General features: G+C 44.7%; 1 protein-coding gene across 1 annotated transcript; it reads right to left on the minus strand.

Annotated features, from left to right (window-relative positions):
* Positions 1 to 5,610: 5,610 nt before the first annotated feature.
* Positions 5,611 to 6,129, minus strand: LOC106417382. The gene has a single exon (XM_013858193.1). The coding sequence runs from the start codon at positions 6,127 to 6,129 to the stop codon at positions 5,611 to 5,613; it is 519 nt and encodes a 172-aa protein (XP_013713647.1).
* Positions 6,130 to 16,948: the final 10,819 nt, after the last annotated feature.

The following is a 16,948-nucleotide window of genomic DNA, read 5'->3' on the forward strand; positions in this document are numbered from 1 at the left end:
TGCCTCATGTTAAATATCTCCTCTTCAAAGACGCATATGTTGATGCAGCGAGGACCAAGGTTTTGGTAAGGATTACTCTCCTCGTCTCACCTTCTCTATATTCTTAGTTCTGGTCCTCCCCTTTGTTTGTGCAGAGCGATGGGAGCATGAACTACGTCGTTGAGTTGTACGACACAGCCCTTAAGGATACCATCTCCAAACTGAAGCAATCTGACAAACTCGTGCGAGCGAGGGACACGGTTCTCAATCGCAAGATGAGTGAATTCAGGGCGGCGATCGACAAGGCAGCAGCGGAGCAGAGTCGGTTACTTGCAGGGAAGAAAGCTCAGAAGGAGAAGTTTATGGAGAAGTTCGGGGAGCTGAAGGACAAGTTCAAAAATGCCGGTGAGAAGATCGGAGGGCTCGAAAGAGAGAGAGCTACTTTGGAAAAAGAGAAAACTGCTTTGGAGGAGAAGAGGGTGGCCACGGCTTTAAGGCATTTGAAGGAGGTCAACCGGTTGAGGGACTCTCGAAGTTATGAGGTTACGCATGAGCGAGTCCGCGTTCAAACGGCTATGATTGTAAAAAGCAATCATCGTTTTGCTAAAATTCGAGACCTCGAGAAGCGTCGTGGCGACTTCGTGACGGCGAGATCCCTGCAGAGCCAAGCCTTTGGAACGAAGAAGTGTCTTGAAGCGCTTAAGGAGAGCGGGATTGATATCCCGCAAGAGACGATCGACCTGTTTGCTGAGCAGGAGAAGGAGTTCGAAGCTGAGGCTAAGCGCTTAAATGTTGGCGGGATTCCCGAAGAGCTTCTCTGTTTGTCTCCGCTTCATCTCCCGTCCACCTTCTTGAACGAGGACGTTTTGGCAGCGATCGACCCGTATGGGTCGAACGCAGGTCTGATTGACGGAGGAACTGCTGCTTCCCTCCAAACTCCAACTAGTTCTCAAGGAGATCATGCGACCGAAAGGTCAAACGAGCCGACCGGGAGAGAGAGCTCGGGGAGTCATCTGTTCAGGGACACGAGGTCGTTAGCAGGGTCAAAAGGTTTGAGGATGCGACTGCTCCACTTGTATTGGGCCCTGCCCCGTCAATGGTCAACCTCGTCGTGGGTGAGGAGTGGTTGATCCCGGTACTCAGAGTTAGCGATGCGAATCCGACTCCTCCTTTGGGACTCGAGGAGGCGGGATCGGAGCCTGTTGACCTGATCGACTCTCAGACTCTTCAGCTGAAGAAGAGGGTGGCAAAAAATCGGATGAGTGGGTCCCCAGGGATAATCCGCAAGGAACAGAGGAAGGAGTGGTCGACGAAGTTGAGGATCCGCTTGCTTCGGCAACGTACGAGGCTGGAGGCGCCTCAGATCAGCTCGAAGCTCGAGTCGTCGAGGAAGACCCCGATCGTGCCGAAGACTAACCTCATATGTTGTTGTTGATTTGCTTAAGCTTTCTGTTTTTTAGCCCTTTGAGGCTTTTGTTGATGTAATTTCTGAACTCTTTACTTTGCGGCTGTTTTTCGTTTCAGACCTTCAGTAAGCATTTTATTTTAAAAAAACGAAGTTTGCCTTAGTCGTGAAACACAGTCTCGTGGACTCGGAAGTGCTAGTTACCTTTCGACGAGTCGCTGAATTGTGTTTCAGACATTAGATTCTAACGATTTTGACTTGACGATTCGGTCAGTGTTTCGAATTAAACCGGAGAGTCGATTGTCCAGTCTTATCGAATCTTGACGCATTACGTCGTCAGTTTGAGTCCTCGAAAAAGTATAACTTTCGACTTCGAAGATAATGGTTTATAGTTTCGAGCGACAGCGGTTCTCATTCGATCTTAAAGTGATCCTCAAAATGTTAGGTTGGCCAAACCTGGCTTCAAAGGATCATAAGGTGATTGAAAGCTGTTGTCTCGATCGCATCGGCTGAGACCGTGATACGACCGGGGATCCCTCTAGCACGTGTCTGATCAGGACATACTTGTTAGTGGGCACGAGTGCTAGTACGTTCGTCCGAGAGATAAGGTCGTGCTCGTGCGTCAGCATCGTTCAAAACAATTCGCGCTCCAACTTGTTGGGGGATTGTTCTGTTATAGCTGGACCATTTAAGGCTGCCTACGTACCTCTAGGAGAGGATCAAGCCATTCGTAGTTCGTTTTTGGATTAGTGAAAGTGGCTTCGGTTATGGGCGCATTCATTTGTTTTTTTTTTTTTTTTTTTTTTTTTTTTTTACGAGTGAAAGTGACCGGATTGTCATTCACTCGTTGATTCGGAGATTCGATCGAGTAAGACTTGAAGGTGCTCGACCGTAAGACATGTTCTCAAGAGTAGTATCTTCGGAGATGCATGGAATTCCATGCTCTGGCGGTGATCTGCTTAGGATTCGCCTCGATTCCTCGGCATTCCCTTCCCAGTTAGTTCCGAGTTTTCCTGCATTCAGCTCCTTAGTGTTTTCGAACACTTTGCACAGTACTATATCGCCCAGTTTGAGAGGTTGAGACTTGACCGTCTTGTTGTAGTAGCTTTCGATCTGATGCTGATAATTCTGGATGCGGAGCAGGGCTTGGTCGCGGCGCTCTTCTATGGTCTCCAGAGCATTGAAGAGCCTGTCGTTGTTGAGTTCAATGTTCTGCGGCATTCTTGACCGTCATAGACTGGTTACGTTCACTTCGGCGGGGGCCATAGCTTCGACTCTGTGTGCCATTGAGAAAGGAGTTGATTTTGTTGCTCCTCGAGGATTTGTTCTATGTGACCAGAGAACACCGTCGAGTTCATCGGCCCAGCATCCTTTTTTCAAGTCGAGGCGTTTCTTCAAACCGTCGATTATGATCTTGTTGGATGCCTCGGCTTGACCGTTGCTCTGCGGGTATCGCGGACTCGCTGTGTTGAGTCGGATTCTCCATCTCTCGCAGAATTCTCGAAACTTGTTCGATATGAAGTGGGAACCGTTATCAGTCACTATTTCGTAAGGTAGGCCGTGGCGACAGATGATGTTCTTCCACACAAACCTTTGAACTTCTTTTTCTGTTATGCTAGCGACCGCCTCAATCCACTTTGAGAAGTAATCTGTCAAAGCAAGGACGAAACGCTTCTGTCGAGAGCTCAGCATAGGGCCGATTATGTCCATTCCCCATCGCATAAAAGGGTATAGAGCAGTCATCGTTCGCAGCAACTGCATCGGCGAGTGGATTGTCGAGGCATGTCGCTGTCATTGGTCGCATCGCTGGGCGTAAGCTTCGCAGTCTGCATTCATTGTTGGCCAGTAAATGCCGAGGCTTTTGACTTTTAACGCGAGTGCTCGACCTCCGGAGTGGTTTCCCGCGGCGCCTTCATGCGTTTCGGCCATGACAAGGTGCGTCTCCTCGCCGTTGATGCACTTCAGAAGCACCTTGGTTGCGGTCCATCGATGGAGTTCTCCATCCAAGACGACGTAGTGGGAACTCCTTGTCTTGAGCCGTCTTGCAATCCATTTCTCGGGGGGTAAACTTCCGTCGACCAGATAGTTGATGAATTCTGTCCTCCAGTCGGTAGCTTCAATTTGTTCTGTTGCGGGGTCCTCGTCCATGGGGATGGCTTCGGTTATGGGTGCTACGACGGTCACTTCGCTAGGCGGGAGCTCGATGCTTGGCTTGTCGATCTTGTTGATGGGAATGGTCCGTTTCACCTGATCGCGCAGCCTGCTACCCAAGGCAGCGAGGGCGTCGGCGCACATGTTCTCTCCTCTAGGAACTTTGGTGAGTTCGAAGAATTCGAAGTCCCTAGCGAGTGTTTGAACGACTTTAAGGTACGCGTTCATTCGTTCGTTACGAGCATCGTAGTCGCCGCTAAACTGACTGGTAACTAGTTGTGAGTCGCAGTATGCACTGAGGCGTTTTGTTTTGACTGCCTTAGCGAGTCATAGTCCTGCGATCAATGACTCGTATTCCGCTTCATTGTTTGAAGCAGTGAAGCCGAAACTGAACGACTGTCTGATAAGCTCGCCTGTTGGAGACTGCAGTTGGACTCCTGCTCCTGATCCTTTGTTTGTCGACGATCTGTCGACGTGAAGTATCCAATTCTGACTTGGAAGAACTAGGTCTTGCTCTAGCTCTGGTGCGAGCTCGATCAGGAAGTCAGTGAGGACTTGGGATTTTGCTGCTGTTCGATTTATGAACACAATGTCGTGCTCGCTGAGCTCGATAGCCCACTTTGATAATCGTCCGGATTGGTTGGTGTTCTGCATTACTGTACGTAGCGGTTGATTTGTTAGTACTTCGATCGTGTGCGATTGGAAGTAAGGACGCAGCTTCCTCGCTGACGTAATAACTGCAAAAGCCATCTTCTCGAGGGTGGGGTATCGCGTTTCTGGATCGGTCATCCGCTTACTCGTGTAGAAGATGGGCTTCTGCTCTCCTCGATCTTCTCGGATAAGGACGCTGCTGACCGCGGTGGAGGATATTGCGATATAAAGAGACAGTGTATCACCGGCTTCTGGTTTCGATAACACGGGAGGAGTCGTAAGATACTGTTTGAGTTGTTCGAACGCCTCCTCACACTTCTCATCCCAGACGAAACGTTTGTTTCCGCAGAGTAGCTTGTAGAAAGGGAGGCATTTATCTGTGGACCTGGAGATGAAGCGGTTCAGCGCCGCGATCCTCCCCGTGAGTCGCTGGACCTCTCTGCTATTCTTTGGACTAGGGAGGTCTAGTATGGCGGTGATCTGCTTAGGATTCACCTCGATTCCTTGCTGGGTGACGATGTATCCCAAAAATTCGCCTGAGGTGACGCCAAAGGTGCATTTGGCCGGATTGAGTTTCATTATGTATTCGTCCAACGTTTTAAATCACTCTTTTAGATGGTTTAAATGGTCCGTCGCACGGAGTGACTTTACTAGCATGTCGTCGATGTAGACCTCCATCGTGTTCCCCAGTTTGTCTGCGAACATTCGATTGACGAGTCTTTGGTAAGTCGAGCCGGCGTTCTTAAGACCAAACGGCATCACTTTGTAGCAGTACGTCCCTCTATCAGTGATGAACGCTGTCTTCTCCAGATCATCCGGATGCATCATGATCTGATTGTAGCCTGAGAATGCGTCCATGAAGGTCAGGAGCTCATTTCCAGCAGTCGACTCGACTAGTCTGTCGATATGCGGAAGCGGGTAACTGTCTTTGGGGCAAGCCTTGTTTAGATCGGTAAAGTCGACGCAGACGTGCCACTTCCCATTCTTCTTCTTGACGACGACCGGGTTAGCACTTCAGTGATTGAACTAGCTGCGACGAGTCGCTCGACTTCTTCGTTGACAGCTTTGCTTCGGTGGTGGCCGAGCTTGCGTCTCTTCTGGCGGACAGGCTTTATGGTTGGATCGACATTCAACTCGTGGGACGTGATGGCGGGATTTATTCATTTCATATCCGATGATGTCCAAGCGAATGTTGATGTGTTCTTCCTCAGGAAGTCGATGATTGCCTGTTGCATCTCTTCGGAGAGTAAGGCGCCGACTCGGACTACTTTTCTTTTGTCAGAGTCGTCTATCGCGACTTCTAGGATCTCGTCTCTTTGAGGTTGGATTTGCTTTGCTACTACATTGATGCGGAGAGTCGATTATTGCATCTTCACCGTTGCAATTAGTAGATCACGAGCAGCCTGCTGCTCTCCGCGAAGTGTCTACACCTGGCCGTTCAGTCCTGGAAACTTCACGCACTGATGGTACGTCGTGGATACTGCCTTGACCGAATGTAACCAGGGGGTCCCGAGGATCGCGTTATAAGGAGCCTTTGTTCGGATGACGGAGAACTTGACTGTGCGTGTCACACCGCATGCATAGACTGGGAGTTTGATTGTCCCGATTATCATCTCAGAAGCTCCGTTGAATCCCGTGAGGGAGCGGGACGACGTTTTCATGTCACGCAAGTCGACTCCCATCTTATCAAGCGTATCTCGAAAGATCAGATCAGCCGAACTGCCAGTATCGATCAGAACTTTAATGACGTCACACTTCGCGATTCCTACTTCGACGAGTAGGGGGTCGTTATGAGGTAGGTGGACGCCGATGGCATCGTTAGGTGAGAAAGTGATTGAGGAATCATTCTCAGGTTTCGATGGCCATTTCTTCGAGGTTATTGCCTGCCGTCGATGGTCCTTTACTGACCGGAGCGAATCGCCGCAAGGAGGTGAGCCACCCATAATTACGTTTAAGAAATTCGGCTCGACGATCCGTTTGTTTCTTAGTTGAGTTCTCAAGTCGCTTGGCGAGTCCTCGACAATGGGTTCGTGTTTGTCGTCATTTTTGGAATTCGCTTCCTAGAGCTTTCGTCGTATGTCTGAAGGTTTAGGTCGACTGAGCTTGATCCTGAGATCTTCTGATTTTGAGATGAGCTGATCGCGAAGATCGATGACTCGGGGCCTGAGATAGGATCGAGCACTGGAGTCCTCGACCTTTTTGGCCTTGTACTCTTCAATGATTGAGCAGAGATCGTCGTTAAAGTCGTGGACGCGATCGGTTGTCTGCGACTTTCGCCTGAGCTTGTTCCTCAAGTCGTTTGATCCTTCTGGTCTGACGTCCTCATTTGATCGCTTGTTGGAGTACTCATGCGAGTCGTGGACCTGTTTTTCCTATTCTTCATCTGAGGATGGACTTGGTCATGCGAGGATGACTTGGACACGTCGACGATTACGAGGTTGCTCTTCTTCGACTTGTGCTTCGCCCTCGTCTTCGTCTCGCTCTTCTGGCTTGTCATCCTCTGTGCGCTTTGGTCGAGTTCCAGACTTATCTTGATTCTTCTGAGCTTTCTTTTCTTTTTTCTTGCTCCAGCTCTTGGTGTTGTTTGGCCTGGGCTTAGGAACGTTGGCTGTTCCGTTTTCGTAGGATGAGAAGAGGGCATCGACCAGATGCCTGCAGTTCCTCGTGTCGTGCGCCTTGGACTTATGGAAGCTGCACCATAGGTTTGGCTCGGCCGGGCCAGGACTCGAAATCGAAGGTACCGAAGAGGATTGCGGCCTCTCGTCGTTCTCCCAGACGTTCCAACCTTTCTCGCGTACGACGATAGTTGATCCCGGGGACGGATTTTTGTCTTCGACCATATATACGAAGCTCTTTGGCTGGTTAGGCTTGTTACCTGAGGCGTGGTGTCGAGGTTCTTGGCGTGCCTCAGGAGCTTTTGGAGCAGTCGCCGGTTTAGCGGCTGTGTTCAGTTTCTTGAGTATCGCTGTTGTGTCTTCTTCCATTCAGATGAAGTTGTTCGACCTCGCGATAGCGTCCTAGAGCGATGTGGTTGGGTTTCTGTAGAGATCCTCGCGAAACAGGGACTTGAAGTAGAGGGTATTCATCAGCGCGTCGACGGCAACGCTTCGAGGCGACCGTTTTGTACTTTTTCATGAAGTCACAGAGGCTTTGATTCAACCCTTGAGATAGATTCCAAAGGTCAGATAAGGTCGCTTCTTGTCTCGTAAACATAATGTACTGCTTGAGGAATGCAGTCGTCAGGTCGTGAAAGTCATGGATGGAGTCTCTCTCCAATCCAGTGAACCACCCGAGGGCTGGTCCTTGAAGACTTTGACGAAGAGGCGACAATAGCCAGCGTCTCTTTCCTCTTCGGAGAAGTTAGTTCGACCCATCGCGATGTTGAAAGCAGTGATGTGGTCGGTTGGGTCTGCTTTTCCGGCGTATATCGGAAGGCGGATTTTCTCAGCTGGTCGGTACCGAACGTCGGTGACTCGCCGGGAAAAAAGGGTTTTTAGGGTTTCGGCCAGGACGCGTTCGATCAGCGGCGCTGCCGTAGGCCCTTCGAGCATTCGGTCTTTCATGTCCCAGAATGACTGCTTAAGCTCAGCGAGTTCCTGGACGGTGACAAGGTCTACGCCACCGGGTGTTTGAACCTGGGCGGCGTTTGTGTTCGTCGTGTTTTCTGCGCCGGCTGTTCGGCAAGTGTCGAACAGCTGTTTTTGGACCGTTGAGGTTTGATCTCCTGAGTTTCCGGCAAAAGGAGCCAAGATGGCAGCGATGGCAGCGATGGCGGCGAGTTGTTCGTTCGTCGCCTTCTTGACGGCGTTTTGCTGTGCCATCCTCTCGAGTATGGTATCTACGAAGGCCGCTGCAGTCGGAGCGCCTCCAGTCCTAGGTGACTCGTCATCGGACGGAAAGTCAGGTCGAGCCATGATTTTTGCTGAGGCTACTCTGTCTGCCCCACGGTGGGCGCCAACTGTTTGAACCGAGACTGTCGATAAACTAGTAAAGAGAAAGGACGAGTTCTCGTCGGTGGGTCAAGACAAAGACGTGTTTTATTAAATCAATGAGTCGAAACAGTGTTACTAAAGGGGGAGAGAATAAAGGAATTAGTCCGGCGAAATCTGGTTCGTCGGATCATACAAGTTGGCGAGAAGTAAGATAAGAAACCCTAAATCTAGCCAAAAATGAGTGTAATAGTTTGCGGATCCCCTCCTTGTTGCCTTTTCTCCTCCTTTTATAGACACATGCTCGTTAACCTAATGTACTCTGTCCTGACGGGCCTCCTCGAGTGGTTGGGCCGAGGTGTCGGGCCACTGACTCGAGTCATCGAGCCGACGACATTCAGTTGATCGTCTCGCCGATCAAAAGCAGTCTAAAGCCGAGTCGATCACCGGCTCGCAAGTCGATGAGCCGACTTTCTTTGTTGTGATCATGTGTCTGGATAATTGTCTTTTGGGCCTTTTGGGAGGGCTAAGCCCATACCCAACAGATCTGCAAGCAATTCACCTTTCCAGTAAGTATAAAGAACAGTTATATAGGACTGCTTACACTTGGAGTGAGGGTCTTAGCACTGAGACAGAGTGAAGAGAGTTTGAGAAAAGGCTTCAATGCTTTAGAATTGAGAGCCTTTCCTTGGGATTGATTTTCCTAAATCTTCTCCTCGAGACGATGAGGGATGAAGAAGACAGATGAAATCAATTATATATATGCCGAAGCATAACCTGGAAAGTCGATGTTTGTGTTTGCCAACAACATGAGTTGGTCGTGGCTGCAGAACCTGAACATATGTGTGGGTATTGGATGAATAGCGGTGGTGATTTCAACAAACTCGGTGAAGGGGATTGCGACGGTATAGCTTGAAGTGGTGGTTTGAACCTGCTTAACTCGTACAATGATCTCTCCTAACGGAGGTACTTGATAGTGTAAGCATGAAAATAAGTGAGTTTTCATGTCTATTTATAGGAGATCAATATCTGGCAAGCTACTACATACTTACATGTTATTTAATGAAGTGGAAGGAGTGGCCATACATACCTTATTCAGAGACAATTCTTTTGTAAGAAAAAACAATCATTCTAGCGAACAAAAGTTTTTGGTGCAGTTATTAGTAACAAAATCATGATCACAAACTATTGTCTCCATAGGCAAGGATCTATTGATTCACGATTCCACACTAAAGTGAAAAGAGAAAAATAAAAACCTTGCTACCCTGAAGAAACTATAACTTCACTTCACAATAAATGCGTTTCCATCTCTCTTCTGAGAAAGCTTGCAAAAACATCTAATCAGTTTATCTCACCTTTTTCACTTGTTGGATTTAACCGTGTGATGAGTTCATTGTTGAATTTGAGTTTGGTCGGCATGAATAATAAGAACAAAACTCGATGGTAGATTATTTCAAAGGTCTTTTTATTGATCAGGAGAGAGTGAGGTTGCAATGTGTGTGAACAAGGATAAAATAAGCCCGCATTCGTAGGAGTGTGCAGGAAAAGTACAAGTCGGCGAGAAAGAGTAAGACTAAGTAAAACTCTAATTTCTAGTCCTCAGTCGTTTGTGTTCAAATCAGATCTTCTTCTTGGTCTCCCTTGTCTTCCTTTTATACGTAAACCTTTTATTACCTTTTCCCTAAGTCACTTTATCCTAATGAGCTGGATCAAAATTAACGGACCGAGCAAGTGGGCCAAGTCTTTGGGCTATCGAGCCAAGCTCGTGTGCCAAGCTCATGGAGCCAAGTTAAGTCGAGCTGTCCAGCCAAACATGACTGTCGAGCTCATGGCAACGAGCAACGTTGAGTGGATCCTACTTTGTCGGACGAGCTCTTTATTTGATGGGCCTTATGAAGGGATGCAATACATATCCAACAGTAAGTCCCACCTAATTGACTTGTGAAAGATTCGGTCGATCTCAGTGAATTTGCGAGAATGGATCTAGAGAATTAAGAACTCAGTCAGGGACTGTAGCCTTGGAAACTCGCTTTGGAGTGAATGTGGTTCGAATGATAATGTCCGCATTGAGGAGCTTACTGATCTCACTCAAATTACCCTAAGGAGTGAATTACTCTCTCAAATAAGAGGTTCAGTTGTAGTACTTAGGGATCAAATCCACAGAGAGCTAGAGAACCTAATAAATCAAATCAGAATTGTTAAGCTAGGTTGTTTAATGTTTTTAAATGTAAAGTTGCAGGTTTGTGAGCAAGTAATTGCTCGATTAATTGATTGAGGTTTTGGTACTTAAATGGAAATAGCTAGACTTAGGGTTTTTATTCAGGAAATTTTGAATTATAATTCTACAGATGCCTAACAAGTTGCATGCAAGATATTATAGAGCTCAACACTTATAAATAAACCACTAGGCTCTCGCTTTCTAGGTTTTGGTACTTAAATGGAAATAGCTAGACTTAGGGTTTTTATTCAGGAAATTTTGAATTATAATTCTACAGATGCCTAACAAGTTGCATGCAAGATATTATAGAGCTCAACACTTATAAATAAACCACTAGGCTCTCGCTTTCTAGGTTTGTCTATTGACCAGTGTTGATCGATGATTCTATATGAATATCGATCGATACACTTTATGAAACGTCGACCGATTATTCTGGTGGAATATTGATCGACGCTCTTTGTCAACCATTAATGTGCAGGTTGAATATGCTCACTAAGCTGACTAGATAAGCTCTTTCCTTACTCTTAGCAAGTCTCAGCTCAATTAGAATGGTTTCAGGATGAGATGCAAGCTATCGCTTATATCTAACAATCCTAGGGCAAGTTCTAGGTAGCTAATCTAGAATCAGGCATTAATGACAATCCTAAAGATGAATATCACAACTTATCAATATATAGTTGGGGCAAATCCCTCAGCCTATTTAAACCCTAAAATCTAACAAGAGAACTACTCAGACATGGCCAAGCAATTCATAACAGCAATAAGGTATAAAAACTACATTAGAATAATAGATAGATATCAATGGAGTTTCAATCACAAAATAACTTTGGATCTTCTCTCCAATCTACTAAAATCCTAGAAACATTTGCTGTGAAAACAATAAAAAAAGAAAGCACACTTTGCCTCTAACATGTTGGCAAAGCTTATATAATTAGGTTAAAACTTGTTAGGGGTAATCTTGTAAATTGGTGAAGACTTGGGCTCTAAGTCGTCTGAGACCAAACGGGCTTTCTGCGCGCTTTACTGTCGATCGATGTCACGATGTGAACATCGATCGATTATTCTTCCTCAATGTCAACCGATGGTCGAGCTCGATGGTCATCTTGGGTGTTTACCCCAAATATCTCCAAAATGCTCAAAAATCATCATTTTCCTCCAAATCACTTCTTATCCTATAAATATGCTAAATAGACTCTATAATATAATGATTAGTAGTTAAAACACTTATAAACCATGGGTAAAAGTGGGTCAAATTTATGGTCTATCAACTCCCCCAGACTTACCCTTTTGCTTGTCCTCAAGCAAAACAAACAGGCAGTCTCTCTGAAAGAAATTTAAAAATAGCAGAGACTCACATAATTTTAAACTTAGAATCAACACCTTAAATAGTCATAGTCTCAGAAGCACATTATACCATATCCTAGTCTAGCAACCAAGTTCATCTAGTTAACAACTTAGCAAATCATGTCTGACAATCCCCTCTACCAACCTCAATTCTTTCAATAATAAAGTGTAGGCTTTACCTTGGGGGTATCGATCACAGGATGCAAGGATGTTCAAACATGTATCTGGACCTGCAGGTAAACAATAGTTCCTCTGCTCTCTCTCTACTAATTTTCTCTCTCAGTCAAAGTCTGCTTATATTGCAAGATCATTGACCAAGATTGGACAGGCTTCCATGAATCAAGCTTTAATGGTTTTAGCCACCAGGTTTTAGCCACCAAATCATGTTCACTTCTTTTTGATCTATATCCTAGGATTATTTTTGAATCAAGCCTTAATGGTTGTAGCCATCAAGTCATGTTCTAATCATTTACCTATAGAATTGTTATGAAGCAAGCCTTAATGGTTGTAGCCACCAAGTCCTGTTTGAATCCCTTCCTAATAAATTTATCTATATAAATTATTTTATTTTATTTTTTTTGCATAACTATATCTATAATTTTATCTATATTTCGAAAATAGAGAGAGAAATAGTGATAAATCTACACAAGGCTTTACCTTCCAGACTTGTTTGAAGAATCTGATCCTATGTATACCAAGCTCCAAGACAAGCAGAACTGAGCTCAATTAGGTTGAAGGTCAGCTTTTGTTCCTCCAAACACTCTCAGCAAGTGTAACATAGTTAACAGGTTGATCCACTTTGGTATCTTTAGTACTATCTGCAACTAGTAAGTCTAGAATGGTGTGGTTAGATAAAAAGCAAAATCAATACGTTCATTATCCCCTTCTTGACTCAATAAAAACTTTTTGAAAATATTTTAATAAGACTCATGAATAAACTACTATCAGTAAACCTCCCCCTAGACTTAAACTACACTGTCCCAAGTGTATATTCAGTCGGAGTTATGGTGATAACTAAATCATAAGGACTCAATGTAATAAGTTAGAACGATATACCATACTGGAATGGATGTCGATCGATGTAAATGTGTTGATATCGGTCGCGGCAGGTGATGTTCTGTCGATCGATGTCGGCTGTGTTTCGTCGGTCGATACAACAATCGTCTACTTGGATCTCTTTTTTTTTCTATGACCTTCAATAATTAAAAACCAACATAAAATACTAGATTAATAAAAACCATTAAAATATTACCAAATAGTGGGTTGTTTCCCACTCAGCGCTTTGTTATAGTCATTTAGCTTGACTTAAGAGGTGATTGAGCTAGTAATGTGGAAAGCTGGAACTTGCTGGGAAACAAGTTTCCATTTCTTCTATGCGCTTGTTTAACCATGTAACAGTGAAGTCTCGCATTGCTTCATCTCCTCTGCGTCATTTGTCCTTCATTGTTGCAGTTGCATCCTCTATCTTCTGCAATCTATCTCCAAGACTCTCAAGGTTGAACTTATGTCTCATGAATGTGGCGTAAGTGTCAGCTGAGATCTCCTCTCCATGGTTGTGAGTGTCAGACATATCTGATTTCACCATTGGTACTAGCCTGCCTCGGTTTGTAGCTTCGTCGACCGATGTCAGTCTAAGAATGTCGGTCGATTTGTTCTTGCGTCTGTCGATCGATGCTGATGCTTCTGGTCGACGGGCAATGTAACTCTGAATCTCCACTAATTTCCTCTGTATTGCTTCTATCTGAGAAGTCAAAGCACTCATTGTAAGGTCCATTGGAAAATATATGTCATCACGTCTCCTAGCAAGCCTATCTTCTGTTGATTCCAGAGTTCTGTAGATCTCTTCTATCAACTAATCAATCTCTACTCTGGTGTAAGAATCTGGTTGAAACTTCATCGGATGTGAGTGTGGTAGATTGTCGTCGACCGACGCTGGTAAGCAATTGTCGATCGATGTTGGTCGATGTTTGTCGGCCGCATGCTGAATTTTGGCTATATCTTGCCTCATCTCCTCCATGCATGTAGTCAACCAACTGATGCTATCATTCAGTGGGTAGTAGACACCATCAAGCTTCATCTGGTAATTACCTTCATTGTTCTCCATAGAACATCTCATTGATCTCGTCCTTAGTGTAGATCTTTGGTACTAGCTTGGTTTATGTGAATAAGCTAGCATGTTCTGGAAGACAGATGTAGCTGTGCTCATCTTTCCAAGCTCTTTCCAGAAGCCTTCTGATATCATCTTTGGATAGACGGATGACGTGTCCATCTACATCTCTGGCATGGCTCTGATCATCTCTGTAGACTCCATATTCATCACAGTCATAGGCGCGTATTGCAAACTCGGGACGCCTGTCAACCGATGTTGGGTCGGCAACGTTGATCGATGGTCGAGTGTTATGTCGATTCTTCTGCTTGAAATGATTGTCTACTCCACCAGCTGTGTCATAGAACTAGTTTGTAACCCTCTGCTGGTGTGCTGGGACGGTGCGTTGTTGCATGCAGACGTTGTCTGCTCCATTAGTTGTCTGAAGAATGTCTGCAATGTCCTCTCTGGATATATGCAGTGCATGTCCATCTATTGCTCTTGTAGCCATCTGGGTCCCTGAAAATACCAAATTCATCTGGTGTTAGATACTGTTTATCATGTTTAGCTTTTTCGCTAACAGTGGATTTTGGTTTTGGACGGGTGTCGATCGATGATGGTAGATTGTTGTCGATCGATGGACGGTTCGCTTTATCGATAGGATGGCTGAAACGTGTTCTTTCCCAAGAAACTTCTGCTTGTTGTTGATCTGTTTCATCGCGTCTTTGCATGTTGAGGAGTTCCTCATATGTGAAACCCTCATGAAGTTCATCTGCTCCTTGATCACGGACTGTTGTTTCTACTGCATAGCTCTCGTGATAGCGATCATCTGCCCAACTTCCAATTGAGTAATCTCCTTCTCGTGTATAGTCGACGTTAGTGTCGATCGATGGGTAGTACGCAATGTCAGTCGATGCTCGTTTTCGGCTTGTTTTGACGTTAATGTCGATCGATGTTGAGACGTTTCTGTCGATCGATGGTGCCTTCTTTTTCCAAGAGGAATGATGGAGAAGTCTATCTTCCTCATCAAGAATCGCTCTGTGCTCTATAGCTCGTTCCTCCTCATAATCTTCATCATACTCCTCTGTATGCATGGTGTCTCTGGTGTGTGTTGCCAAAGTGGGATTGTAGTAGTCGTTTTCCCAATCTCCTGGACTACTGTCGACCGATTCCTCCTTAGGAACATCGATCGATTTCTTCTGAGTACTGTCAATCGATGTCTCGGTGTGAGTGTCGATCGACGCTGAGTACTCTGTCTCGTACTCGGCTCCACAGTGGCATGTTGCGATGAGTCATGGATCATCAATTCTTCTGGAGGACGTTTGTGGCTTCTTGACTGGAACAAGATTGTAGTGAACATGTGGATCTATGAGCATCAGACATATCTGGTTGGTTAGCATGTTGCACACTTCCCCTATTGTTGATAAGAAAGCTCTCCCAAACAAAAGAGAAGAGCTCCAATTCAGCTTGATATCCAAGAAATGGAAATCAACTGGAACTAGGGCATTACCAATCTGCACCTCTAGGTCTCTGACAATTCCTCCTGAGCTCCTCTGAGAACAATCACTACAGGAAATAAGGGCAGTAATAGCGGACGGAAAACGCTATAAGTCATGTATAATAGCGCTTCTTTGTCCGCTCTGACAGCGTCCGTTATAATAGGTCCAACACTTTTGATAGCGGATCTGTCGTATGCTATAGTTAAATAAACAACAATAGCATTAATTCCTATGCAATTGTTAATATTTATAATAATGAATTGATTTTAATTTTTAAATGTAATATTTAATCCGAATTTTTGTAAGAAAAGGAATTAATCATATTATAAAAATTAAATCAACCAAATTAAATTAAATAGAGAATTAGTTTAAACTTAAAAGTTAAATTTTATTCATTAATTAAAATTTGTTTATAATGGAAGATATAATGGAAGTGTCTAGGAAATTACAAGAGGCTTATAGGGATGAAGAAGAGTACGGGCATCAGAAAAGTAGGAATATGTGGCACTCATCTGGAGATCTTAACACAAAATTCTATCATGCTTTGACAAAACAGCGACGGATACGTAACAGGATTGTTGGGTTACATGATGCAGATGGGAATTGGATTACCGAGGAAAATGGGGTAGAAAGGGTGGTTGTTAGTTATTTTGAGGATTTATTTACCTCTTCTTCACCATCGGAGTTTGATGATTTTCTGATGGAAATTCCTTTGACTATCACCCCTCAAATAAATCAACGATTGTTGAGAATAGCTACGGAGGAGGAGGTTAAGGAGGCTCTTTTTATGATGCACCCAGAAAAGGCACCTGGACCGGACGGTATGACAGCATATTTTTTCCAACACTCCTGGCACATTATTAAAGCAGATTTGGTTGAGCTGGTGAACGATTTTTGGTTTCCGGAGAAATGGATGCTAGATTAAATATTACTAATATATGTATGATTCCAAAAACTGAGAGACCTACAAGGATGACGGAATTGAGACCAATAAGTCTTTGTAATGTGGGATACAAGATTATTTCAAAGGTATTATGCCAGAGATTGAAATTATATCTCCCCAGGCTCATCTCAGAAACTCAATCGGCATTTGTAGCTGGACGGTTGATTTCGGATAATATTCTTATAGCGCAGGAAATGTTTCATGGGCTGCGAACTAATAAAGCATGCAAAGGAAAGTATATGGCAATAAAAACAGATATGAGTAAGGCATATGATAGAGTGGAATGAGATTTTATTAAGGCTTTACATCGAAAGATGGGTTTTGATTCTCACTGGATCAAGTTAATGATGGAATGTATAACCTCAGTTCAATATCGGGTTCTACTAAATGGACAACCGCGCGGTCTCATTGTTCCACATAGAGGATTACGTCAGGGGGATCCTCTGTCTCCCTACTTATTTATTCTTTGCACAGAGGCTTTGATCGCAAATATACGAAAGGCAGAGGCAGAGAAACAGTTAACGGGAATGAAGGTGGCAAGAGCATGTCCATCAATATCTCATTTGCTTTTTGCGGATGACAGTCTTTTCTTTTGTAAAGCCCAAAAAGAAGAATGTCGAACCATTCTTAGGATTTTAACGGAATATGAACATGTATCTGGTCAGCTTATAAATTTCGATAAGTCATCAATTCAATTTGGACATGAGATTGAGGAAGTGACCAGACAGGAATTACGGGATATT

The sequence above is a fragment of the Brassica napus genome, chromosome C9 (genome assembly GCF_020379485.1).
Source record: "Brassica napus cultivar Da-Ae chromosome C9, Da-Ae, whole genome shotgun sequence".
Taxonomy (NCBI): domain Eukaryota; kingdom Viridiplantae; phylum Streptophyta; class Magnoliopsida; order Brassicales; family Brassicaceae; genus Brassica; species Brassica napus.

Bases quoted from the DNA above. Each gene is read 5' to 3' on its own strand.
- LOC106417382 (XM_013858193.1), bottom strand. From the start codon at position 6,129: ATGGGTGGCTCACCTCCTTGCGGCGATTCGCTCCGGTCAGTAAAGGAC.